The 27993-nt window shown below is 38.3% G+C and overlaps 1 protein-coding gene across 1 annotated transcript; it reads left to right on the top strand.

Annotated features, from left to right (window-relative positions):
- The first annotated feature begins 16 nt into the window (after positions 1 to 16).
- KLHL42 (kelch like family member 42) lies at positions 17 to 27886 on the top strand. The gene is made up of 3 exons (XM_069094903.1): positions 17 to 1009; positions 11303 to 11496; positions 25172 to 27886. The coding sequence occupies exons 1-3, from the start codon at positions 144 to 146 to the stop codon at positions 25621 to 25623; spliced, it is 1512 nt and encodes a 503-aa protein (XP_068951004.1). The 5' UTR covers positions 17 to 143; the 3' UTR covers positions 25624 to 27886.
- Positions 27887 to 27993: the final 107 nt, after the last annotated feature.

Here is a 27993-nt window from a genome sequence, read left to right as displayed (position 1 = left end):
CTCCTGGGCGGAGCCAGGGCGCGCTCCCGAGCCCTCCCCACGTCGAACCCGGAACTTGGGCAGGTAGGGGTGGGGTGAGGACCCTCGTTCTGGGCTGAAACGGTCCCTTACCTCCCCCTTCCCCTGCTGCGGGCACCTCGTCCATGTCTGCCGAGGAAATGGTGCAGATCTTGCTGGAGGGCCGCTACTACCCCGTGAGCAAGAAGAAGCTCATCGAGCAGAGCGATTACTTTCGCGCCCTGTACCGCTCGGGCATGCGGGAATCCGGGGGGCCAGACTCAGGGGGCCCCGAGGTGCAGCAGCTGCGGGGGCTCAGTGCCCCGGGCCTGCAGCTCGTGCTGGATTTCATCAACACTGGAGGAACTGGGTCTGGCTGGTCTCTGGGCCCGCAGGGCGAGAAGGGTAGTGGAGAGGAGGAAGAAATAGAGGAAGACACCTTGCTGGAGGAGTTGGTGGAAGTGGCCTCCTTCCTGCAGGTCACACCTTTGCTGCAGCTGCTGCTGTCCCAGGTGCGACTGGACAACTGCCTCGAGCTGCACCGCCTGGCACAGGTGTATGGGCTACAAGACCTCCAGGGGGCCTGCCTGAGCTTCATGGCTGCCCACTACCACCAGGTGCTTCGCAGCCCCCAGTTCCATCTTATGGTCACCTCTCCACAGGCTCCAGGGGAGGCCAATCTCAAACAGAAGCTAAGGGAGGGCAGGATGAAAGGAAAAGCTGTACTCATAGCCCTGGGAGACTTCTTAGGGGGGCCCCTGGCTCCGCATCCCCACCAGGGAGAGCCGAGGTCTATGCTTAGATATGATGAGGCTGCCTTGCGGTGGTTGCCTTTGGCCAACCAGCTGCCTTCTGATCTGGTGAATGTCAGGGGTTATGGATCTGCCATCCTGGACAACTACCTTTTCATAGTGGGAGGTTATAGGATCACCAGCCAGGAGATCTCTGCTGCCCACTGCTATAACCCTTGCAAAAATGAGTGGAGTCAGGTGGCTTCGATGAACCAAAAGAGGTAAGCACCAGATCCAAATCTTCCCATACGACTTTTATCAGCCCTTGGTGGCATTGCAAAGAGTGGTGATAATCTGGAGATGCCACCCTTGGGACATTGCATCAACTTATTATTCTCTCTTGTGATTGGCACATTGGTCATGGGCCTTGAAGATCAGGATTATTCCCTTAACTTTTGGAGAAACAAGCCAGGGCTGTAGGATGTATGAGCTTAACCAGCTGAACAGTAGAACCCTTAATGTTACTTGGCCTTTCTATTTATGCAAGAAGGATGCACCTAGCCACACTTTCCAAAAGGACATTTCATGAGAAAAGTTTAGATTTTCCTTTGATTTAGGTTCTTATAGTCACCGCAGCCACACATAATATTTCTAGTAGGTGATATTTATCTGAAATTTCTAAGGGATTACTTCTTCCCTCATTCAGGATCCTCTCAAAGTCTGAACATACAGTTCATAGATTTAGATGCTAGATAGGTAAAAAGATAAAGCATGCACAATCCCTTCCCTCAAGGAATTTACAATATAATAATAAAAGGCAAAACATAAAAGGGGAGCTGACAATGGAAGGGGGACTAGGAGCAGGAGGGGAGGGAAGGGAAGGAGATGGAACAAGAAGTGAAGTGCATGGTGGGGCTGACGTTTCCCATGATATGGTGCTTTCTGGCTGGAACTCACCAATTAGTGATTAGGCCTCAGGGTACAGTCATCCTCCAGGGAATAGAAAGGACTAGTCCATTTTACAAATGAGGCAGCTAGGTCCTAGAAAAGTTTAGTGACTTGCCTAAGGTAGGTCATACAGGTATGGTAGTTAGTGGCAGTGGGTATTCAGATTCAGATCATCTAACTCTACTGTATACCACACTTGTTATTCTGTCCTGTCTGACTCTTAGTGACTCCATTTGGAGTTTTCTTAGCAAAGATACTGGGGTGTCTTGCCATTTCCTTCTCCAGCTCATTTTACAGGTGAGGAAATGGAGGCAAACAGTCTTAAGTGACTTGCTCAGGGTCACACAGTTATTAAGTGTCTGAGTTTGGATTTGACCTCAGGAAGACACACCTTCCCGAATTCCAGACCCAGTACTCTATTCATTGTGCAACCTAGTTGTTCCATGTATACCACAGTGATTACTAAGAAATATGTTAGAATTTTATTACTGTTATCCATATGTTTCCTTAAAAAATTAAGTTTTTATTAATGTCTTCTTTTTTTGACATTATCTCTGGTATCTCTCTGCTTTCCCTGCCCAGAGACCCATCCTGTATAACAAGTAATATTTTTTAGAGACAAAAAGAGAGAGCTAGAAAGACAAAGAGACAAGGGAGATAAAGAATAAGAAAAAAATGAGCAGGATTAACACACTGAAAAAGTCCCAAAACATGGGCAATGTGTAACATCTGTGGACTTCCCGCTTCCACAAAGGTGTAAGTTGCAGATGGCTCCCCATATCTTTTGATTCGTATCATGCTTGATGTTTATAATTTAGTTACATTCATAGTGATTTTTTTTTGTGTATGGTTCTATTCATTTATATTGTTGCCATTGTTTATGTTTTTTTCTTGACTCTGCTTACTTTGCTCTGCATTAGTTCTTGTAGATCTTAATATGCTTCATTGTATTCATCACATATATAATTTCTTTTTTTTTCCCTTTTTTTGGAAGGGCAATTGGGGTTAAGTGACTTGCCCAAGGTCATACAGCTAGTAAGTGTTAAGTGTCTGAGGCCTGATGTGAACTCAGGTCCTCCTGACTCCAGGGCCGGGCTGGTACTCTATTCACTACACCACCTAGCTGCACTACATATATCATTTCTTAAAGCACAGTAAAATTTCATTACCTTCATGTACCACAATTTATTTAGCCTTTCTCCAATCAGTGGGAATCTACTATCTTTACAATTCTTTGCTATCACAAAAAATACTTTTATAAGTATTTTGGTTTATGTGGAAATAATCTTTTTATTAATGGCTTCCTTGGGTAATAAACACAGTAATGGAGTCTCTAATTCATAGGATATAGACATTTTAGTTACTTTATTTGCATAACTCTAAATTACTTTCCAAAATGGTTGTACCATTTCACAGCTCCACTGACAATATATTAGTATGTATTGTCATTGACTATTGTCATTTAAAATTTTTTTTTGCCAATTTACAGTGTACGAGGCTAAACTTCATGGTTGTTTTGATTTGCATTCTCTTTTTAATGATTCAGAGCATTCTTTCATGTGGTTGTGAAATTTTTTTTTTGAGAACTGTTTGTTCAGTCTTTGACCACTTATCTATTGAAGAATGACTATTAGATTCATATGTTTAAGTATCTTGCATACCAAACTCTTATCAGAGAAATTTGATACAAATATTTTCCCCCCTTTCAACCTCTTTTTTTCATTTTCTAGGTGCATTAATTTTTTTTGTGCAGAAGCTTTTCAGTTTCATGTGATCAGAGTTATCTATTTTATCTTTTGTAATTGCTTCTGTCTCTTGTTTGATTCAAAATACATCTGCCTATAGCTGTGAGAGGTATATGATCTGTTTCTCTTCTAGTTTTCTTTTGTAATGGTATGATCTTTCATAATGTCATGTATCCACTTAGAATGTATTGTAGAATAAGTTGTAAAAGTGTTGTTCTAAGCCTAATTTTTGCCAGACTGCTTTCCAGTTTTCCCAGCAAGTTTTATCAAGTGAGGAATTTTTTTCCTTCAGTAATTTATGTTTTCCACTTTATCAGATACTGGGTTATAGAGTTCTTTTCATCTTTCTCTCCATTTTTAAATTAATACCAAATGATGTTGATGAGCAGTACTTTATAAGGACAGTTTGAAGCCTGAAAGTGCTAGTTCTCCTTTATCACTACTTTTTTTTTTATCATTTCCCTTAATATTCTAAATCTTTTACTTTTCAAAATGAATTTGTCATTATTTTATCAGATTCTATAAAGCATCCCGTTGATTATTTTATTGGCATAGCATTAAACAGAGAAATTAACTTTGGTAGTCTTGCCATTTTTATTATATTGGCACAGCCTAACCATGAGTACTGAATATTCCTCCAGCCATCTAGATTATTATTTTTTCTTTAAAGAGTGCTTTGTAATTGAATATATAGGTGTTGTTTATGTACTTTGGCAGATCAATTTCACAGATATTTTATGTATTTTGTAGTTATTTAGGATGAGATTTCCCTTTATATTATTGTTTTTTGTGTTTTGTTATTGTTAAATAGAAATGCTATTGATTTTTGTAGCTTGCAACTTTGATGACGTTATTAATTTTCTCAATTAGTATCTTTCATGATTCTTTAGGATTGTCCATGTATACCATCATATCAGCAAACAGGGATAGTTTTATTTTCTCTTTGCCTTTTCTGTATTTCTTTAATTTCTTTCTCTAATCTCTTTTCTCTTGCTGTTGCTAGCACTTTCAGAACTATATCAAATAATACTAGGAAGAATGGGCATCCTTACTTTACTCCCATATTTATTGGGAAAGGATCTAGTCATGGGGTGGGCCACCTGTGGCCTCAAGGCCCCATGTGGCCTTCTAGGTCCTTGAGTGTGGCTTTTTGATGGAGTACAAGTTTTACAGAAAAAATCCTTTTAATAAGGGGATTTGTTTTGTGAATTTTTGATTCAGTCAAAGGGTTGCACTTGAGGATCTAAAGGCTGTATGTTACCCACACTGAAGTATATATACCCCATTGCATATGATGTTTGCTTTAGGTTTTACAAAGATTCTTTCTCTGGCATACAGTCTGATACCACTGCCTCCCTCAGTTTGCCCTCGCTTCTATCAGCCCCCTCCCTTTTCTTCTCCTTTGCCTTTACTATTTCTTCCCTGTCTTCTATCCCACACTCTCCCTTTTCTTTCCCCTTTCCTCTCCTACTTCCTATAGGGTAAGTTAGATTTTTATACCTAACTGATTATGATACTCCCGCTTTGAGCCAAATCTGATGAGAATAAGGTTCAAATAATGCTCATCTCCTTCCCTTCTTTCCCTCTGCTGTAATAGGTTTTTGTGCCTTTTCATGTGATGTAATTTACCCTTGTCTGCTTCTTCCTTTCCTCTTCTCCCAGTACAATGCCCTTTTCACCACTTAAGTTTTTAAAATCATCACATCAAAGTCACCTTATACCCTTGCCCTCTGGCTATGTATACTCCTTTTAAACGGCATAATAACAATACAGTTCTCAAGAGTTACAAGTGTCATCTTCCCTTATAGGGATGTAAGCAGTTTGCCCTTATTAATAACATGTTCTTTTTCTTTCCTGTTTACCTTTTCATGCCTCTCTTGAGTCTTGTATTTGAAGATCAAATTTTCTGTTGAGCTCTGATCTTTTCATCAGGAAGGTTTGGAATTCCCCTATTTTGTATAATACTCATCCCCTCCCCTGAAATATTATGCTCAGTTTTGCTGGGTGGTTGATCCTTGGTTGTAATCCAAGCTTCTTTGCCTTATGGAATATCTTATTCCATGCCCTCCAGTCTTTTAATGTAGAAACTGTAAGGTTCTGTGCAATCCTGACTATGGTTCCATGATATTTAAATTGTTTCTTTCTGGCTGCTTGTAGTATTTTCTCTTTGACCTGGTAATTTTGGAATTTAGCTATAATATTCCTTGACATTTTCAATTTCAGATCTCTTTCAGGAGGTGATTGGTGAATTCTTGTGGTGATTATTTTACCTTCTGATTCTAGTACCTCTGGGCAGTTTTCCTTAATGATTTTCTAAAAGATGCTGTCCAGGCTTTTTTTTTTTTCATTATAGCTTTCAGGTAGATCAATAATTTCTAAATTGTCTCTCCTGGGTCTATTTTCCAGGTCAGTTGTTTTACCAATGTGGTATTTTGTTTTCTTCTATTTTTTCATTCTTTTGTTTCTGTTTAACTGATTCTTGATATCTCATAGAGTCATTAGTTTCCATTTACCCAATTCCAATTTTTAAGGAGTTGTTTTCTTCTATTGGATTTTATGCTTTCTTTTCCATTTGGCCTATTTTACGTTTTAAGGAGTTCTCTTCAGTGAGTTTTTGTACCTCCTTTTCCATTTGGCCAGTTCTCTTGTTTCTTTTCTCATTTTTTCATCTACCTCTCTTATTTGACTTTTAAAATCCTTCTTGAGCTCTTCCAAGAAGATGTGGGTATTGTGACAATGTTGTCCTTTTCTGAATTTGTGTTTTGATCTTCCCTGTACCCATAATAAGAATCTATGGTCACTTTCCATTTCTGCTTTTTGCTCGTGGTGTTTGCCTAATTCCTGGCTTTTGGAGTTGAGCTCTCCTGCTGGAGAACAGGGAGCAGTAAGCTTCCTGTGCTAGGAGCTCAGGCCCTGGTCACTGGCTTTGTGTGCTGGGGGCTCATGTGCTGGAAGCTGGAGGCTGTAGGGATCTGGCAGCTTACCTGGTGCTGAGCTGAAGTCAGCTGTAGTTTTTTTTTTTTTAAGCATAACTAATTATTGTCTTTGTCAACAGCTTTTTCTTCATCTGTTGAGATAATTATGTGGTTTTGGTTCTTATTATGATTAATTATGTTGATTGTTTTCCTAATGTTGAATCCTACTTGCTTCCCTAGTACAAGTCCCATTTACTCATAATGAATGACTTCCTGGAAAAATTACTGTAGTTTCTTTAATGGGATTTTGAGTAAAAAAATTGAGTTTAAAATTTTTGAGTCAATATTCATTAGTAGTTGATTTACAGTTTTCTTTCTGTGTTTTATCTTTCCCTGGTTTAGGTATTAAGATGATTTTTATGTCATAACAGGATTCTGGTAGGGTGCTTTCTCAGTTTTGGGGAATAATTTGTGAAGTATGGGTACTAATTATTTTTTAATAATTTAAAAGTCTGATAGAGGTAGTTACTTTATGGTGAGATCTATTTCCTTTTTTAATATTGGGTTATTTAAGATATCTATCTTGTGTTCTGACAGTTTAAATATTTTATGTTTTTGAAGATATTACTTTTTTCTTTTGTGTTTCAGTTTTTTTTTAGCATATAACCTTGTATAATACATTCTGATTATTCTTTTTATTTCTTCTGGTTTTGTAATTTCACCTTGCTTATTTGTTATTTTATTGATTTAATTTCCTACGTTCTTTTTAGTCACATTAGGTAAATGTAAAAAAATCCATTTCATTAATCTTTTCAAAGACCAGCTTTTAGTTTTATTTATAATTTCTATGTTTTTAAAAATAGTTTATTTCTCTTTTCATTTTTAATATGTTTTCTTTTATGCTTATTTTAGGTTTGTTGGTCTTCTAATAAAAATATATATTTAGTTCATTAATCTTCTCTTTTTTTCTGTTTTGTTAATGCATGTTTATAGAGATATAATTTTTCTCTGCAATGACTACTTTAGCTGTATCCCAGAAATTTTGGTATGTTGTTTTATCATTATAATTTTCTTTTACATAATTTTTAATTATTCCTATGATTTATTCTTTGATCCACTTATTATTAATTCTTCCTTTAGGTCTGTGTCTTTTGTTTATGGTTCCTGCCTGAAGCAATGATTGTTTTTATTTGGTTATGGTCTGTAAAGGATACATTTACCGATTTTGCCTTTTTACATTTGCAATATTTCTATGCTCTAATACAGGGGTGGGGAACTTGCTGTATCAAGGCCATATTGACCTTGTAGGTCCTCCTCAGGTGCAGCCTTTTGATTGAGTCCAAGTTTTACAAAACAAATCTTTTTATTAAGGGGATTTGTTGTATGAAATTTGAGAAGGCTGCACTTGAAGGTCTAGAGGGCTACATGTGGCCTCTAGGCTGCAGGTTCCCCACCTTGCCCCTGATACAGTGTCAATTTGGTAAACTATATATTTTGGTATATATATATATATATTTTATTTTTTTTTTGAACTCAAAGTAGCTGATTTCCCCCACGGATTGAACTTCAACGTTGCAGAAATCCTAGGAATCTTAAAATAACAAGGTTGCTTGTTTCTACCTGGGTACTTGTTTCTACCTGGGTTGGTTTGGACATGAAATAAGGTGGCTTTCATCAAACCCTTTGCACCTTGGAAAAAAAGGTGTCATGAATCATACTTTTCCAGGCATGGCCAATGTGTTGATTTGTTTTGATTTGCTTGTATTTAATTTGTTATGAGGGAGGGCTCCTTGTCAGAGGGTGGAGGACAGCAAGTTATGTGATGTAAAAGAACTACCTACCAAACACAAATGTGCCATATAACTAGAAATGAATAAAGATTTTTGTACCATGTAAACTCCATCTCAAAATCATCAGTATTTTAAGTGTACTGTTTCCTTTGAAAAGAATGAATTTCTCTGCCTTAGCAGGAAGCTTTGCATAACTGGTGGGCAGCATCCCCTAGTGGCCTGAATGTGAATGTGAACTCAGAAAAAGAGGTTATCCCTGGACAGTTTTGTGTGTTTGCTTTGTAAACCTGATAGCTTTCTTCCCTACTCCTTTAATTGGGAATAACCTTCATAGCTGGTATTGTTTCCACATAAGATAAGCTCTCACACAGTTAAGGAATCTCAGAGCTGGAAATCCCCTCTCCATCCCCAGTCAGCTTGTTTTCACTCAGACTTGACCTGGAATCCCCTCTGCAACACTCCCAACCTCATCACTCAGCCCCAACTTAAACACTTCCACTGAGGGAGATGCCACTATCTCCTGAGCCAGCTCTAATTGTTAGAAAACTCTCCCTTCCATCTAGGTAAAATCTACCTCTCTGTAACACTCCCTGGGACCAAATCCAATGCCCTTTCCGCATGATGACCCTTCAGATAATGGAAGTGCTTTAATTTCTGTAGCACAGTATTATTGAAGAGACATTTAACAAATGCTTTTGGCAATAATAGTGATGGTGATGACCTGATGAGGTCAATGGCCCCAGGAATAAAGAATTGAAGTGTATGTTTTCCTGATTCATAACTCAAAGAACATAATAACCATGATTTCAGGGAACTGAAACTCACTTCTTGACAGACAGGTGATGGTCTAAATGAGACACATTTGTAGACATAAGCAGTGTGAGAATTTATTTCTTCTTCCTGCTTCCTTCTTCAAGCACATTTATTTCGCTTGACTTTGCATATTTATTCATAGGATTTTGTTCAATCTTCTCCAGATTGAATCATCCCTAGATCATCCCTAGTTATTTGAAAAGCACGGTCACTATCCTACTTACTGGCCTGGTCAAGTTCTTCTGGAAACCAGAGCACTCTACTTTTTTTAAGATTAAATTTTAGATTTTTCAGTTAATAAGCACTTATTTTCTCTCCCTCCTTCTCCTCTCCCTGCCCCACTAAAAAAAAGAAAGAAAAACAAAACCCTTCAAATAAATATGTAAAGTCAAATGAAATAAATTCCCATACTGTCTGTGTCTACAAATGTGTCTCATTTAGTCCATCACCTGTCTGTCAGGAAGTGATCTTCAGATCTCTGAAATCACGGTTATTGTGTTCTTCAGAGTCATGAATCAGGAAAACATACACTACTGCTTTTTAATTCTTTATTCCTGGAACCACTGACTTTGTCAGGTCACCACCATCACTATTATTGCCAAAAGCATTTGTTAAATGGCTCTTCAGTAATACCGTGCTAAAGAAATTAAAGCAGTCAATGTAGTACTTGCTTTATTGTCTAAGAACCTAGGGAGACTGAGAATTCCTGTTGGATCTCAAATTTTTCCCATTGTTCTGCACTGTAATGTTTTTAATGTTAGGGTCAGAGTTTAGTAAGTTAACCTAAACATATACCACACAAGTGCATTACTCTTAACTCTCCCCATTAGAGAATTACTACTTAATTACATGGACTATTTTCATATGGTGGAGTTCATTTTAAATCAATTTGACAACTTGAAAAAGCATTTCATAAGAGGCCAAAGTGCACTTCAGCATTTTAGGGGCTAGGTAGAAGGATTGTTTACTTTTTGGCTGCCTTTTGATTCAGCTTTGAAAATAACTACTCACCTATTTGCCCAAGGCAAGTGATTCTGCTGGATGAGTAATAAAATGTCTGTTAATTTTATTTACTTTACTGCCAGTGTACCTTTGGGGAGTAGAGAGTAAAAACAAATTGTGGGCTGGTAAAATCTTAAGCTTATTTACAAGACTGCCTTAATTCTTTCACTTTTCTATTTTTCATGGACAAAAATGACATCATGATCAGGTTTTATGAATTGCTGGCATCAGAAAAATATGACCAAAATGATGCCAAGGGACCCCCTACTAACTCAGCCACCCAGGTGAAGTGTAATGACATACAAAATTGTACTCAGGGTCTAAAGCACAATATGCAAGTCCCAGTGAAGGAAATGTTTTCTTCACTGATTTCTAGGAAACTTAACCCTATTTATATTTCAATATTTAACTGTCTCTAAGTCTGCTTTATAATTTTCAACAGTACCCTTTTACCCACGTTTGGTTACTGGCTAGTTCGGCTATGTATATGCAACATTTACATATATGAGTATATATCTCTGTGTTTAAAGTGGTCTGAATGAAGAGATTGGTTTTGAAGCAGAGAGGAAGGAAATTATCCCATTCCAACATACTCACCAGTGTGAATGGGGAGAACTCAGTAAGTTCTAAATGAATTTACATAGCACAAAAATCTTTATTCATTGCTAGTTATATGACACATTTGTGTCTGGTTGGTGGTCTTTTTCCTTTTTTTATATCACTGTCATTTCCCAATAATTTGCTGTCCTCTCCTGTGACATGGAGCCCTCCCTCATAACAAAGCAAATATAAGCAGCCAAAACAAATCAACCTTTTGGCTGTGCCTGAAAAAGTCTTCAATGGAACAGGAAGAATACTGAATTTAGAGTCAGAAGACCTGGGTGTTCTCTCTCTGTCTCTCTCACTTTCAGTTTATGTATATGTATGCACGCGTGCATATAAATGCTAGCTATTATTATTTGTAAAATATATACAATAGAATAATAGCTATAGAGATACAATAATAGCTGGCCTCTAAGGTTACTTCATCTCTAAATCTAAGGCATTGTGATCCTATGATTCAAGCACAGTGCTGGAGACATAAAAATGTTCAATAAATATTTGCTGAAATAATGCCTTCAAATGTTGTCTTTCGTTAAATGTTTTCAGAAACATTACTTTGTTCTTTTTCTGTAGAAATATAGGGCAGGAAAGGAGCTTAAAGAAGTCAGACAGTTCACCTTTCTCTTTTGAGTTAGGGTTACCCTCAATCCATCACAGAAAAAGAGCCTTTTCTTAAAATCCCAAGAGGAAATTTCAGGTTCTTAGTCATACATATGTTCCTGTGTGTCCCAGGTCTTTCATTCATCTCTCTCTTTCAGGTCCAGCTTCAAGCTTCTGGCTGTGAGTGGAAAACTGTATGCCATTGGTGGGCAGTCTGTTTCCAACATTGAATGTTACAATCCTGAGCAGGACTGGTGGAATTTTGTGGCCCCGTTACCAAATCCTTTGGCTGAATTCTCTGCCTGTGAGTGTAAGGGAAAAATTTATGTCATAGGAGGATACACTACCAGAGGTAAGTCAAGTGAGCCAGGTGGTTAAAAAAAAGTCATGTGTAAAAACCTGTGGCTTAGAGAGGGGTAAATGATGCCAGCAAGAAGTGTCCAGATGTGCCCAAATGTTTGCTTGCCAGTCAAAGTGGAAGGAATAAAAAATATTTATTATGGACCTACTGTGTGCTAGACAGAGTTTTAGGTCATGGAAATGCAAAGACTGAAATAGGGTTAGTTTATAGGTAAAGGTGTGTAGCAGCAAGCACCCCAGTGTCCTCAGGGTGTCTGCCAACACAGGTTCTTGGATCTGCTTTGATAAAGGAAAGCAACTCAAAATGGGTTAACAAGCTTACTTTAATCAGTCAGATATGTATCATTTACCTATAGGGTTGAGGGGAAAAAGGTCAGCACCCCGAACTTAAGAATATACAGACAGAATTATCAAGACAGAAAAACAGATCAAGTACACAGTTTTCCAAACTGTCCAACCATTACATCCATACCAAACAACATGTGGGTTTCAAAGCTGGGGGGGGGGGCCCCTCTGGACAATGGCTTCCCAGAATTTCATACGATCAAATCACAGAACACTTCTCAAAGTGAGCCCCAAAACAAAGCTACACATCAGGGCTTATATAGCCTTCTCCTGGCTCAGGGAATGTAACAACCTTATTGACTCACTGGCCAATCAAGAAGTATCTACTGAAAAACAAGCCTCCCACCCCAGGCTCCAGGTGCACTTTAGCCTAGGGGCAGGGAAGATCTTTAAATTTACATTCCCATTACAAGGTGGTGTTGGGACCTCTATAAATAGAGTCAGCAATTTTTTTTTTTTTGCTTTTTAGAGGGGCAGTTGGGATTAAGTGATGTGCCCAAGGTTACATGTCTAGTTTTTGTTTTAAGTGTTTGAAGCTGGATTTGAACTCAGGTCCCCTGACTCCAGGACCGGTGCTCTATTCACTGCGCCATTTAGCCGCCCATCAGCAATTCTAATAGAATAAGCTGGGCATTAATTGGGGACCTGTGGGGGAAACCATGCCTTATGCCTGCTTCCTCTGGAAACTTTGTCAGTACATACAGATTAGTGCAAATAACGAATCCTGTGAATTGGTTGCATGTATTTGAATTTGTACTATTCTCAGTTATAATTATGCAAAATGTGGTCATTGGTTCCAGTTCAATGGAAATATGCATATTAGTAGAATAATGTGACTGGGCAGCTAGGTGGTGTAGTGAATAGAGCAGTGGGCCTGGAGTAAGGAAAACCCAAGTTCAGATCCATCTTCAGACACTGCCTGTGTGACCCTGACCAAGTCACTTAATCCTATTTGCTTCAGTTTCCTCATCTGTAAAATGAGCTGGAGAAGGAAATGGCAAACCACTCCAGTGTCTTTGCCAAGAAAACCCCAAATGAGATCAGAAACATTTGGGCATGACTGGAAAATGACTGAACGATATCAATAACACAGGAGAGAGATTAGAGAGTGATTTAAAGATCTGGGAATCATCAGTATTCGGTCACGATTAAAACCATGGAGGCAGATGAGGTTTCCTAGAGTAAGAAGAAAAGAGGGCACAGGGTAGAGCCTTGGGGGATACTTAAGTACTTAGGACCTTAAGTACAAAACATAAAATTAGGGGTGGCTAGGTGGTGCAGTGAATAGAGCACCAGCCCTGGAGTCAGGAGGACTTGAGTTCAGATTCGGCCTCAGACACTTAACTCAAAAACTGGCTGTGAGACCTTGGACAAGTCACTTAACCTCAGTTGCCCTCCAAAAAGCAAAAAAACAAAAAACCTCAAAAATCCATAAAATTGATGGTCTCCAGAGGGAGCATGAAAGGAAGATATGAAATTGATTGCTTCTCTGACAAAGGGAGTACTTCTTTCTGGTTACATACCACTGGAAGACAAAGCTCATTGCAAATGTACAACTGGACTGGTAGGACATTCAGAGTTCTTTTCACGTAGGTAGGTCACATTTAACATAAACAGAGAGACCAGAACACCTTCTTAAATGTTTCCTGTATAGAACAGATAGAACAGAAATGACATACTAATGGCTTTTCTTGGTTGTGTGTGACAACACTGAAGGGAACTTTTAGTTAACTTGCAGTTCTCCCAACAGGTAGTCAGCAATTACTATTGAACCTTCTGTGTGTGGAACACCGTTCTGTGTGTTTGTATTTTCACCAAATAGGTGGGAGAAATTGTACTGCTTGCCTCAAAAAGTAAAGTGGTTTTTTTTTGTGTGGTGCCTTTTTTTTTTAAGAGAAAAAAATGTCTATTTTGTGAGCTTCTTTTCTGAGTTGAATTGACATTTCTTGGTTATGGAGAAGTGATCCTCTGAAGTAAAGATCCCTGGAAGAGCTTAAAATGGTTTAGTTGTGTGAATATGCAAATGTTTGTGTGTCTTGGGGAGGATAATGGGATGTGTGTATGTGTATTTGTGTACTGCAGGGAGGTGGGTTTCAAAGGCTGTCTATTAGCAATAAAATTGTTTCCTCTCTAGTTTATCAACAGTGTGTCCCTTCCCTTTCATGAAGCTATCCCAGGAGTGCTGCATTAAAAGGAGTGTGTCTTTGTATTGCAGAGAAGAAAATTCCCAATTTTTCCTTTATATTTCCTCCACCCTAGTTAGGGACTAAGGTTGCAGTAGTCATCTCTGTATTCTAAAAACAGTCCATAGCTCCCAAAGGATTCCTGCAAATGTGTTTTCATGGGAAAGGGAATACTCAGAATCATCCGTGTAAGTGAATTTCCAAGAATTCTAATTCCTTTCAAGCTGGGTACCAGCCAGTAATGCATCATATATGAATTGGAAGAATGCAAACATTGACATTTAATCTACATTTTCCTAAAGTGATGTCAAATAATATTCTTTCCTTTTGCTAAATATGTCCATAAAAATATAAGATGACAGGCTAGCACTAAAACTAGGCAAATGATCCCCTTCTTTTTTCTTTTTTTTTTCCCACCACCTTGACTGAGCAAATGTCCTTTAAATTTGACCTGGAAAACACTTGCTAGTGTGTTTCTAGCTTCACACTGCTTTTGCCAATGTACCTTTAGCTTCCCCTGGGCCACCCACTATGATTTCGGGTTTTGGAAATTCCAAGCCAGAACAACCATTGTGGGCTGGTTTGGTGCTGTGGATAAATATGTGGGGGTTTGAATACGAGTTTGTAAAGATGACAGGGTGGGGTATTCTCTTGTATTCCTTCAAAAATCTCTTCTGCTTAGCTGTTCTTCCTAGCAGTTCTGGTAGTTATATGCACTTAGCCAAGAAGTTTTAATTATTAAAGTAGTCCTTCATAGAAGAGCAAAAATATCTGGATGTGGAAGTTTGGTTCATATTCAGCTACCTTCTTTTTTTTGTTGTTGTTTTAGAAAGGGGTATTTATTTCAAATACATAGAAAGATCAAATGTACAAGCATTTCTATCAATACCTTCAGGATGTACTCTTCTCTACACTGCTTTGGTCTCTGGAAATTAGACTCAAAACTTAGCTTCATTCCTACATAGCATTCGTCCCACCAAGTTCAAGTCTGCATGTGGTATGATTGCTGGGTGAGTCTTCAGGCTTGGATGATGTCCTGAGGCCACAAGGTTCTATAGGAACTTGTAAACAAATGAAGTATGATGTAGAAAATGAGTAAGGATTCACGATAGCCTTTAAGCCATCACAACAATTTTCCCTTTCTAATGATTCCTAATTTTTTACTAGCGTCTCAAAGACCTTTCAACGCAGTGCTACCCTATGGTTAATTTTTTTTATTTTATGTTTTTCAAATGCTTTATTAACTTCTGATTTACATCATTCATTTCCACCAGATTTTGAGTTACAGATTTTCTCCCCGTTTTTCCCCTACCCACCGCCACAAAATAGCAGTCCCTCCATTCCTCCAATCTGCTCTCTCCCATATTTTCTCCTCTACCCCTTTCAACGTTTCCAGTGGATCTCTATGCCCCAGTGTCTGTATATCTTATTTCCCAATTACATGTAAAATAGTATTAATAATAACACATATATATATACTATTATTAATACTATTTTACATGTAATTGGGAAATAAGATATATATACACACACACACACACACACACACATATATATATATGAGTATTTGATTTTAAAACTTTGAATTCCATATTCATTCCCTTCCTCCCTTGTCACCCACCCTTAGTGGGAAGATAAGCAGTTTAGTATAGGTTGTACATGTGTGGCTAATGCAAAACAATAACATAGTAGATATATTGTAAAAGACTGACTATATTTCCCTCCCTCCTATCCCACCTCCCACTTGTTCTATTCTCTACTTTGATCCCATCCCTTTTTAAAAGGGGTGCTTCCAACTTCCCTCCCCCTCAGCCTGCCCTCCCTTCCATCATCCCCTCTCTCATCCCCTTCCCCCCTACTCTCCTGGAGGGTGAGATACCCTATTTAGTATGTATTTCATTCCCTCCTCAAGCCAAATTCAATGGGAATAAGGTTGACCCCTTCCCTTTTGCCTTCCTATTCTTCCCCTCCACTGTAACCATTTTCCCTTGCCTCTTCAGATGGTTTACCCCATTCTGTCTCTCCCCATCTCCTCTCATTATATTCCTCTCTCACCCCTTTTTTTTTTTTAAAGCAATCGGGGTTAAGTAACTTGCTCAAGGTTACATGGTCAGTTATTTCTGGGTGTGGTGCTGAGTATCTGAGCCCGGATTTGATCCAGGTCATCCTGACACTGGAGCTGGTGCTCTTACTTGCTGAGCCACCTGGCCGCCTCTCCTCTCTCACCTCTTAATTTCACGTTTTAAGTATCGTCCCTTCCAGTTAAATTGGTCCTGTGCCCTCTACCTATGTATACCTGTAAACATATATACACACATACATGTCTGCCCATATACCCTCACATATATATTTCTATTCCCTTCAACTACTGAGAAAAGTTTCATAAGTTACAATTATTGTTTTTCCATATACGAATGTTAATAGTTCAACTTTGATAAGTTCCTTATGATTTCTTTTCCCTGTTTACCTTCTCATGCTTCTCTTGATTTTTGTATCCAAATGTCAAATTTTCTATTCAACTCTGGTTTTTTCATTAAGAATGCTTGAAAGTCCTCAATTCCACTGAATGACCATATTTTCCCCTGAAACATAATATTCAGTTTTGCTGGGTAGGTGACTCTTGGTTTTAATCCCTGCTCCTTTGACCTCCGGATTATCATATTCCAGGCCCTTCGATCCCTCAGTGTAAAAGCTGCCAGATCCTGGGTTATCCTGATTGCGTTCCCACAATATTCAAATTGTTTCTTCCTGGCTGCTTGCAATATTCTCTCCTTAATCTGGGAATTCTGGAACCTGGCTATAATATTCCTAGGAGTTTTCTTTTGGGGATCTTTTTCAGGAGGTGATCAGTGGATTCTTTCAACCTCTATTTTGCCCTCAGGTTCTTAAACATCACGGCAGTTTTCTTTGAGAACTTCCTGAAGGATGATTTCTAGGTTCTGTCTTTGATCATGGCTTTCAGGTAGTCCAATAATTTTTAAATTATTTCTCCTGCATCTATTTTCCAGGTCAGTGGTTTTTCCCATGAGATATTTCACATTGCCTTCTATTCTTTCATTTGTTTGGATCTGTTTAACAGCATCTTGATTTCTCATAAAGTCATTAGCTTCCATTTGCTCCAGTCTAATTCTGAAGCAATGATTCTCCTCATTGAGCTTTTGAGATTCTTTTTCCATCTCTCAAATTCGGCTTTTTAAGGCATTCTTCTCCTCATTGCCTTTTTGAGCCTCTTTTGCCATTTGAGTTAGTCTGTTTTTTAAGGTATTATTTTCCTCAGTCAGGCTGTTGACTCTCATTTCGTAATTTTCTTGTATTGTTCTCATTTCTCTTCCCAATTTTTCCTCCTTTTCTCTTATCTGCTTCTTAAGGTCCTCTATGGCCTGTGACCAGCTGGTATTTTCCTTTGAAGCTTTTGGTGCAGGAGCTCTGACTTCACTGTCTTCTTCCTGTTCCATGCTTTGCTCCTTTTTGTCCCCAAAATAGGAGTCTAATGTTGGAATCTTCTGTCTGCTTTGTTTCCTTTGCCTGGTCATGTTGCCCCTCAGTCACTTGACCCCTGGGCTTTTTGCCACAGTAGGACTCTGCCACCAGACAGGGGAGCTTTCATCCCAAACGCTGGGGTTTTCTCAGCTGCTGGAGGTATTAGATGGGTGCCTGCTCTGAGGTCTTCACATGCTCTGGCAAGCTGGACACACAAGCTTGGCTCCCAGAGCACTGTGCTGGCTGATTCCTGCCAGCCTGCTGGGCTCTCCTCAGCAGGAGGTTAGCTTCTCTGTGTCATTTTGTGGGTTCTGCAGCTCCAAAGTTTGTTTAGAGTCCCCTTTTTAAATGGTTTGGGGAAGGTGGAAGCTGGAGCCCAGCGGAGGTCCTGCTTCTACTCTGCCATCTTGACTCCGTCTGCTACCTTCTTAAGCTGGGTGAGACTTTTCAGAAAATAATAATCCATTATCTTTTACGATATGTGATTATTTTTGATTATTTTTGGAGACTCCACATTTTTCTGGGTTAGATCTCTTTAGAGGACTACAGGATACACTGAGTTCTAGAATTGAGAAGTATAATTTAGTTCCTTTGAAATTCCTCTACTGAGAAATAGTCTTGTTAATTAAGGAGACCTTTTGAGTACATTAGCAATTAATTAGCTCACATGAGCTCCCAAAGAGAGCTATCTTATATTATCTTGTTTTGTGACTAATATCATACGGAGATTGGAAGGATAATGTAATTTAAATTAAAAATCTGGAAAAACTGGAAAGTTTCTCATTGAATTTTATTTAACTTCTGACATCAAAAAAGCACTTATTATGACTTGGTCTCCTTTTGTTTCTCCTTGTATAATTTTAGCACATACTTCCCTGGAGACTGGGGCTCAGAGTGAGTTATAGAGGGGCATGTATGTGGAAGGACCATTTTCTCATATTAGTTGGAGGGATTACCATATCACAGAAGTGCCTTCTGTGCAAGGGCCTTGCTGCCATAGTATAATTTCACACGTATTGTTATCCACTGAATCAATAAACACGTGTGAAATATCTGTATCTACCATGTACCAGGCCACCATACTAGGAGGTAGGGCTACAAAGGAAAGAAAGAAACAGTTTATGCCCTCAGGAAGCTTGCATTTGATCTGTGGATATGATATATACATAGATAAATATATCCAAATTAAATCCAAATCCAAGTTAATTTTTGGGTAAGGGGGTTGAAGCTGCTAGGATAGGGGAATCCATAAACATACTTGATCTGAGTTTTGAAGGAAGTTAGTGATTCTAAGAGACAGAGCTTAAGAATAGTATGCATCAGTGCTTTCCAGACATGGGAGATAGCCAGTGCAAAAATATGGAAACAGAAGATGGAGTGCTGAGTAAATGAGGATGAGTAAGGTGGCTTTAATGCCAAAACATAAGAATTTGTATTTGATCCTAGAGGAAATCAGGAGCCAGTGACATTTATTGAGCAAGGGAATGGTAGCCATAATTGGAGCTATGTGAGTAGTGGGAAGGGGATTGAAAGAAGAGATGTTGTGGTGGTAGAATTGACAAGACTTGGCAACTGATTGATTATGTGGGTGGAAAGAGAAGGAAGATTGTAAGAAGACCTTGAGGTTATGAAATTGTGTGAGTGGAAAAATGGTGATGCCCATGGATGAAATAGGGGGAAGTAATTGGAATATGGCACTGGAGCTCAGGAGAGATTTTAGGAATGGGAATATAAATTTGGGAGTAATTTGCATGGAGGTGATTATTAAACCCATGGGAGTTGATGAAGTCACCAAGGTATAGAAAAAGGAGAGAAGAGAGTCTTAAGACAGAATTTGGGGGTTCACCTAAAGTTGGTGGGCACAACACCACCACTTTTACTACTGCTTCTCCTCAGTTTCTAATGTAGATAGCCAAGGACTCTGAGCCCAAGAGCCCTAGAAATCGCAATTTCTCCTCCCCTTACTTCCCACTCAAGACCACTGGCTAGAGCCAGCTTGGATCAGACATCCACAGTTCAGAGAATCAACCCTTGTAGATATGTGACTTGGCAGTTGCTTTAGAAGGTGTTCTAGCTTCTGCCTCCTTATTAGCCACAGTGGCTGGAGACCCAGAAAAGAAAGTTCTGTCTATAAAAGTCCTTGACCTGGTTAGAAGGTTCAACATCAGAAATTGATATAGTCTTGTCGGTAAAAGTAGCATTAAAGAAGGTGTATTACCATCTGTTTTGCCATTGCATCCTAAGAACTATGGAGCCTTTTGAAATCTCCTATATGTATGATTTCCCCCATTAAGTCAATTAATCAAGTACTTACTATGTGCCTGCTACTCTGCCAAGTGCTGAGGTTACAAAAACAAGCAAAAAGAATGAGGGTTCTTGCCTTCCAGGAACTTATATTCTAATGGGGAAGACAATGCACAAAAGGGAACTAAAACTTGGGGAGTGGAGGAGAGTATGGTGGCAAGGTCTAGAGAGTGAGTCATGGGTGGTTCGATTGCTTCCTCAAAATGGACATTCAGTGGGGCGGCCAGGTGGCTCAGCGAGTAAGAGTACCGGCTCCAGTGTTGGGACGACTTGGAGATTGAATCCCGGGCTCAGACACTCAACACCACACCCAGAAATAACTGGCCGTGTAACCTTGAGCAAGTTACTTAACCCCGATTGCTTAAAAAAAAAAAAAGAATTCTAAAAAAAAAAAATGGACATTCTAGTAGGAACTCAACACTGGAAGAAGGAAATCACAGGAATAAAGGGAGAAAGCTGCTGAAGCAGGATTTGGAGAATAAGGCTGTGAGAAAGGTCTGGACCAAAAATTGAGTTCCTTGAGAACAGGAACTGCCTTTCTTTTCTTTTTATATCCCAGTGCTTGGCAGACAGTAAGTGCTTAATAAATGCTTTTTCATTCATTTATGATATGGATGTTGACTGTACAAAGGACACGGAGAAGGAGCAGTCAGACAAGAGAACTAAGAGATAACTGTGTCCTGAACATTTAGAGAAGAAAAATTATCCAGAAGAGGGAAGTGAGCAGTGTTAAATGCTTCAGAGAAGTCAAGAAGAGATAAGTATTGAGAAAAGGTTATTGGACTTGGTAATGAATAGATTATTAATAACTTTGGAAAGAGCTTTTTCAATTAATTAATGAGGTAAGAAACCCAATTAAGAAGTAAATGAGAGGAGAAGAAGGGGAGGTGATAAAGGGAGTTTTTTCTGAGGGTTTTGTTATGAAATTGAGAAGAGAGATGGGGCTTACTCAGTTCATGGAGATCTTAGGATTCTATTTATATAATTTGTTTTTTTTATGACTACTTAATAGGAATTCTTTGGACTAATCCATTGTCTTCACAAGTACTTATGATTAATTTCTTTTTTGCAACATAAATTTTTTCCTTATAACATCCATTTCTTGTGAGATTAAGGGACATATCCAAAGTTTCATATTCAGTTTAGTAAAAGTCAGGTCTTCTGATGTCTGATCTAGTGCTTTTCCTCTAAACCACCAAAAACTGTGCTTTGCATGCTGTCTCCATCATGTAAGACTGGCTTTCTTAGAAGAATTATATCCAAAGCTTGTCTTAAATGAGAAGACTTCTTATACAAGAAAACTTATAATGAAAAGAATATGGCAGCTTTGTTATTGTCTAGTGATGTCCAACTCTTTGTGACCCATTTGGAGTTTTCTTGGCAAAGATGCTGGAGTGGTTTGCAATTTCTTTTTCCAACTTTTTACATATGAGGAAACTGAGGTAAACAGCTTAAGTGACTTGCCCAGGTCACACTGGTAAATATCTGAGGCTAGATTTGAACTCAGGTCCTCCTGACTCCAGGGCTGACACTCTATCCACTGCATCACCTAGCTGCCCCTGGTATGATAGCTATCTTGAAGTAATTGAAGAGGGATTAAATTTTTTTCTGCTTGACCCAGAGGGCAGAACTAGGAGCAGTGAGTAGAATTGTAGAGAGCAGATTTAGATTTAGTTTACAGAACACTTCTTAACAATTAGAACTGTACAAATGTGAACTAGACTTCCTTAGGAGGTGAAGTTCTTGGGGTATGTGACTGCTGTTTGCATTGTTCTGAGTTCAAGTATCTTGGTGAGATTGGCCCCAACTCTACTGGCAGATCAGGTTCCCAAAGAGCAGCTGGTTATGTTTCCCCTTCAGAGGACTAGGGGGACTCTTGGGGGCAGTAGGGTTCTTTTAAAGTTACTGACTTCATCTTCTATTCTCACATATTTCCCCTCAACATCAGTAACTAGTAGTTAGCACCCCAATATCAAAGAGCTGAAGTCTCCCAACATTTCTTTCCAAACAACTTTAAAATAAAACCTCAAATAAATTTTGATGTGGTAGAGTCAACAAAAAATCAGTATGAGACATTTTCCTGGCCTAAGAAAACTTAAGAGGTTGAAGGAGAAGTCTCTGACACTGGGGTAGAGGCCCATCTGGAGGCCACACATATGGCAGTGGAAACAGTGGCTACTGTAGCAGCAACTTTGGGATACTACAGACAATGAAGTAATATAAAAAAAATTTACATCAAGTTTCTCAGATAAAGGACTCATTTCTCAAATATATGCTGAGTATAGAACGGAATCAAATTTATAAAAATAAGAGCCATTCCCCTAATTGATAAATAATCAAAGGATATAAATAGGCAGTTTTTAGGAGAAGTCAAAACTATCTATAGTCATGAAAAAAATTCTCTAAATTGCTATTAATTAGAGAAATGCAAGTTAAAACAACTCTGAAGTACAGTCTCACATGTATCAGAAATGACAAATGTGGAGTAGTGAAGTGGTCCAACCATTCTGGAAAACAATTTGGAACTATGCCTACAGGGCTATAAAACTACCGTGTTTCCCTGATAATAAGATACTGTCTTATTATTTTTTTTGGAAAGAAAAACACCAGAGAGCTTATTTTCAGGGGAGGGCTTATGTTGTCCTGCCTCAGCTCTCCTCCGTGGCACTGCTCTCAATAGCGCCAGCAAGCAAATCACTGGGGAAGAACAGGATGACGCGCTAACTGCTGCAGCTCTGATTGGATGCAGCTTGGAGCACGGCGTGCATTTCACCCGGGTCGGGGGGGACGGTGCATACAGAGGGTACCGTAATGTAGCGTGTAGCACAGGGGATCACCTTCACTACAGTAGCAATCTCAATAGGGCTTATTTTCGGGGGAGGGCTTATTTTAGAGGAATCTTACACAGTAAGGGGAGGGCTTATTTTCGGGATAGGTCTTATTATCGGGGAAACACGGTAACAAGCTCATCATTTCAAATAAAAAATCCTTTTTACATATGAAATTTTGTAATGTTTGTGTTGATCATGTTCATAATGAAAAGAAAAAATGAAATTCCTGGTATCATTTGTCCTTGGCATGCCAGTTCTTCTTAAATATCTAGTCCAAACAGTAGGTATATGGCTGTTCATTTCAGAAAGTCAGATCATTCTGACAAGCACAGTCAAGTTCCAGATCTCTTATTTAAACTTATTTTCATTCTGAGGCAGGCATACACTGTCACAAATAAGGAGAGCAAGGTGACTAGAATTAGTGCAGTAAGTGTCCAGCTGTCCATACAGGCCCTGGGATATCAATGCAGTTGTCCTCAGGGTGCTCTTCACCCGCCCCCCCCTCCCAACTCTACAGCACTAAGGCTCCAATGTGCGGATATCCTTCTCAGGCTCAGGCTCAGGCTTTTAGGGAGTGGGATAATTGATGAAGCTCCAGGATTGAGGGGGTTTCCAACATAGGGGAGATTTAAGTGTTAGTGTTCTATGAGCAACACAAAGGAGTCACTTGTTATTATCAAAGTCATTTTAGTTGTGTCTAACTTTTGGTGACCCCACTTGGGGTTTTCTTGGCAAAGATACTGGAATTGTTTAACATTTCCTTCTTCAGCTTATTTTACAGATGAGGAAATTGAAGCAAATGGGGTTAAGGGACTTGCCCAAGGTCACACAGCTAGGAAGTGTCTGAGGCTAGATTTGAGTTCAGGAAGATGAGTCTTTCTCTGACTTCATGTAGTTTATTCCTAGTTCTTGATTATACTGTATAGAAATGCTGATAACTTTATATATAAAATATTCAGCTGCTTTATTGAATTTAGTTTTTTTTCTATTTGCTAATATTTTCAAAATATACCCTCATGTCATGTCATCTGCAAGTAGGAATAATTTTATGCAGTGTTTATATCTCTAATATTTCTATAATGATGTATAACAGCAATAGTGAGTAGAGGCATCCTTTGCCACTGTACTAGGGAAACATTAATGTTTCTGCATTACAAATAATGCTAGGTTTTGGTATTATATATATGCTTTAGATCATATTAAAGAAGATTCCTTCTATGTTTATGCTTTTAGGGCTTTTAACATGAGTACTATATTTTGTCAAAGGTTTTTATTGCATCTATTAAAATAATTATATGGTCTGTTATTTTTGTGGCTTATATCATGAATTGTGCTTGCTAATTAATGTTGAAGGACTTGTAAATCCATCTGGTTCAAAGTTTTAGCTCTGGTAGTTCATAAAGGGCTTGCTTTATTTCCTTTTCCCAGTTTGGGTTAAGATTTCAATTTTTTGCATTGTTGCTTTCAGTATTTTATCAACAATTTCCATTGAATTCTGAGTTTTGCAGGTGTATAATTGTATATAAAACTTTCTGATAATTCTCTTTATTATTACTCTGCTCTGAATTCACATTTTCATTTTTTATTTTGTGATTTGGCTTTCCTTTTTCTTAATCATAAATTTTGTTGGTTAGTTCTGTAGTCCTTTTCTTTTCAAGTTTCTCTGCTTTTCAAAATTCTTTCCTTTGAAAATCTTGGGTTTGCTAATTCATTTTTTTAGTCTTTAAACTTAGATACTGAGTTGTTTCTTCTATTTTTTAAGTTTTCATAGAAACAAATTTTCTTCTGAGGACTGCTTTAGTTATGAACCATAAATTTTTTTTAAAGCAATCGGGGTTAAGTAACTTGCTCAAGGTTACATGGCCAGTTATTTCTGGGTGTGGTGCTGAGTATCTGAGTCTGGATTTGATCCCCAGGTCATCCTGACACTGGAGCCAGTGCTCTTACTCGCTGAGCCATCTGGCCACCCCATGAACCATAAATTTTAATATATCATCTCATAACTAAAATTATCTTTGATAGCATATTTTTATCACCTATTCATCATTCAGGATGTCATTACTTAGTCTTCATTTAGATCTGTAGTTTTTTTTTTATATATCCTGTATTAATTATTTTTTATTGTCTCTAAAGAATATGTTTTATTTATACCTTTTTACATTTGCTTATGGTTCCTTTATGCCTACCATGTGATCAGTTTTTTTAAAGCTGCTATGAGTTTCTGAGAAATATATGTATTTTTAAAAAGGTTTCTATTCATTAGTCAAATCTAATTTTTCCAATAATTCTATTCCACTTTATAATTAATTTTATCTTTCTTATAGATTTGTCTAGTTCTGAGAGGGAAATAAAAACTTCCTCATACTTTTTAGCTGGAGCTATGTAGACTCAATAATAAACTTACTAGATTTGCCCTAAGTTACTTCAGTACTTTAAAGTGCCTCAGTACAGAGAGAGGAGGATGTGCTGTGGGTGGTGAGCAATATCTGTAATTTTTATATTTTTGCTTATTCTTTTATTTTAGATAGGAATATGAACATTTTGCAGTACTGTCCCTCTTCTGATGCCTGGACTGTTTTTGAAGTATGTGATGTCCACATTCGCAAACAACAGATGCTGTCTGTGGAGGAGACCATCTACTTGGTGGGAGGTTGTCTCCATGAACTTGGACCCAACAAAAGGACCAACCAAAGTGAGGACCAATTAACAGTGCAGTCTTACAATACGATTACTCGGGAATGGCTCTGTCTCAAGGAGAACACATCCAAATCAGGTCTTAATTTGACTTGCACACTTCATAATGATGGAATCTATATTATGAGCAGAGACATTACTCTGTCAACTAGCTTGGAACATAGGGTTTTTCTTAAGTATAATATCTTTTCAGAGAGTTGGGAGCCATTCAGGCATTTTCCGGCTTTTGGACAGAACTTGTTGATTTGTTCTTTGTATTTGCCTAGTGAAACAGAAATATGACTGCATTTAATTTAGCATTTTAGAATATTGAAAGAACCTAATTAGAAAAAGTAAAATCCCATTATAAGGATGATTGGCATTTGCCCAAGGTGATAATGCAAGCTACATTAAACCACATATTTAGCATTTATAAATAACCTCACTACTTGAACTTAATTCACTACTTCTAAAGATTTGTGACTTTAATGATATTGGTACTCTCTCCACCAACACTGATTATCCACACCTTAGTAAATAAGTTTTCTTTAGTTGCTTTGGCCAAAAAAAATTATCACCAACCTCAAAATATCATAAATGGCAAAATATTAGTAACTCTATACTTAACTGGGCTAAATATTAGGCTACAGACATATATCTGGCTGTCTGGTTCTCAAAGATGTTGGGCCATCCTGGGGATTCCAGAGCGAGTTGGAGATGTCGTGGGTTCTCTTTATCAATAAACAAGCAGTTTTTAAGCACTCATGGCCCTGTGCTGGAGTTTGGGAATATAATACAAAAAGTGAAACAGTGCCCCAATTAGAAAGTGAGCTCCTTGAGGGCATACAATAGTAGGCACTTAATAAATGCTTATTGACTGAGGGGAAAAAAAAAAGATTCTAGGTTGGAAATCTGTCTAGAGCTTTATTCTAGGATTTTTATTTAAGTTACTAAGTGATATTAATCCCTTTTATTAAGGGATAGGAGGAAGGAGGAAAGACAGTTGATTCAAGGTTGGGGACAATTGGGACAGCCCCAAGCCTGAATATATCCATAAGAGAAGAAGTGCCACAGCCTTTAATGGTAGTTTTTTGAGTCCTTTACACCAGAAGAGGATTTTCCAGCATTACAAGGGGCCCCTGGATGGAGACCAACATCCCTATCAGTCACAATTAGGTGCCAAGAACTTTAAATTAAGACTTCATTAAAGGATGCCATGGGGGCATCATTCATGGCCAATAATAGCTTTCCATTTGCTGATCTACCATACCAAGTTTGCAAACCAGTGAGTATAATTGTTAACAGATGAAAAGTTCAGGGATTTGTTAAAAGGCAGAACAACTAGCTTAGATAGTTAAATCACTGCACCTCAGTAGGATTTGCTTTTTGGGATGGGAAGGGGGCATGTTCCAATTTTGAAACAGTGAAGTCAATAGTAAGACCTTGTCTATGATGATCAGGAAAATAAAGATAGTACTTTTCACATACTTACATATCTGAAGACATTAATTGTACTTGACCCAATACAGCCCTTTTGGGGGGCATTGCCATGTCTGTGTCCAGAACTATAGGATAGGACTTACTGGACTTTGAACTTCTCTGACATAGCTTTCAAGAACCCAGGGATACTTCCATGCCAAGATAAGTTATCAGAGTATGACTTTAGTGGAGGCTCATTTGAACTTGTTACTTGAAAATTAAAAAAAACAAAGAAAGACCAACTTTTTAAACCTCAGGGGAACATTTCCTGAAAGTATTTTTTATCCAAACATGACATCCATGGTCCATTATATTTTAAGGAGTGTGACTAACAATGACCAACTGCATGTTTTTTGCTTGATTAAGGACCAAGGTCAGTAAGTAACATAAATGACATAATATTTAAATTCTTCTTAAGGCATCTAAAATATTATTAGTATAACAACAATTTTCACATTTTAACCATCCTATTTAAATAATTCCATTCAATAAGAAATTATTAATTGGGGGGTGGCCAGGTAGCACAGCGAGTAAGAGCACCGGCTCCAGTGTCAGACTGACCTGGAGATCGAATCCCGGGCTCAGACACTTAGCACCCACCCAGAAACACCTGGCCGTGTAACCTTGAGCAAGTTACTTAACCCCGATTGCTTAAAAAAAAAAAAAGAAATTATTAATTGCCTCCTTTGTACTAGTGGGCTTTAGTAAATGCTAAGAATACAAAGACAAAAAACAAATAGTCTCAGCCATAAAACAGCTTGAGTGAAAGATGTGCTCGTATAGTTGGAGAAGGATGGCAAAACACTCCGGTATCTTTGCAAAGAAAACCCTGCATATGGTCACAGAGAGTGACATGACTGAAACAACTGAACAACAATAGACCCTGAGACATCCAGTCTACCTAAAAAGCTCCCTCTAAAATTCTTAGCTCTATTCTTTGGCTCTTTTTTTTTTCTTTTACGACTATGAATTCTATTTAAAATGATGTAATTTTTGGTTTCATTCACATAGTAAACATCTTGCTTATCAGATAAAATGTATCATAAGGTGATTTTTATTATAAAATAAAAGTGAATATATAAAAGAAGGGTTTGTGTGTTTGAACTTTGCCCTTAAACTTAAAAACATAAGGGGGAGAGCTCTAAAGAGAAAAAAACTTGCCTTGAAATCTTATGTGGTTCTTGTTTTAAAGTT

This window comes from Petaurus breviceps, unplaced genomic scaffold, assembly GCF_028583685.1.
Source record: "Petaurus breviceps papuanus isolate PSGF00001 unplaced genomic scaffold, PetGlider_PUasm1.0 221, whole genome shotgun sequence".
Lineage (NCBI taxonomy): Eukaryota > Metazoa > Chordata > Mammalia > Diprotodontia > Petauridae > Petaurus > Petaurus breviceps.
This window is presented reverse-complemented; position numbering and strand designations above follow the sequence as displayed.

What these genes read in the sequence shown, in the direction of transcription:
- KLHL42 (XM_069094903.1), top strand. Translation starts at nt 144, where the DNA reads ATGTCTGCCGAGGAAATGGTGCAGATCTTGCTGGAGGGCCGCTACTAC. An exon ending in GCTTCGATGAACCAAAAGAG is followed by an intron (nt 1,010 to 11,302) that starts GTAAGCACCAGA and finishes TCTCTCTTTCAG; the next exon opens with GTCCAGCTTCAAGCTTCTGG. An exon ending in AGGAGGATACACTACCAGAG is followed by an intron (nt 11,497 to 25,171) that starts GTAAGTCAAGTG and finishes CTTTTATTTTAG; the next exon opens with ATAGGAATATGAACATTTTG.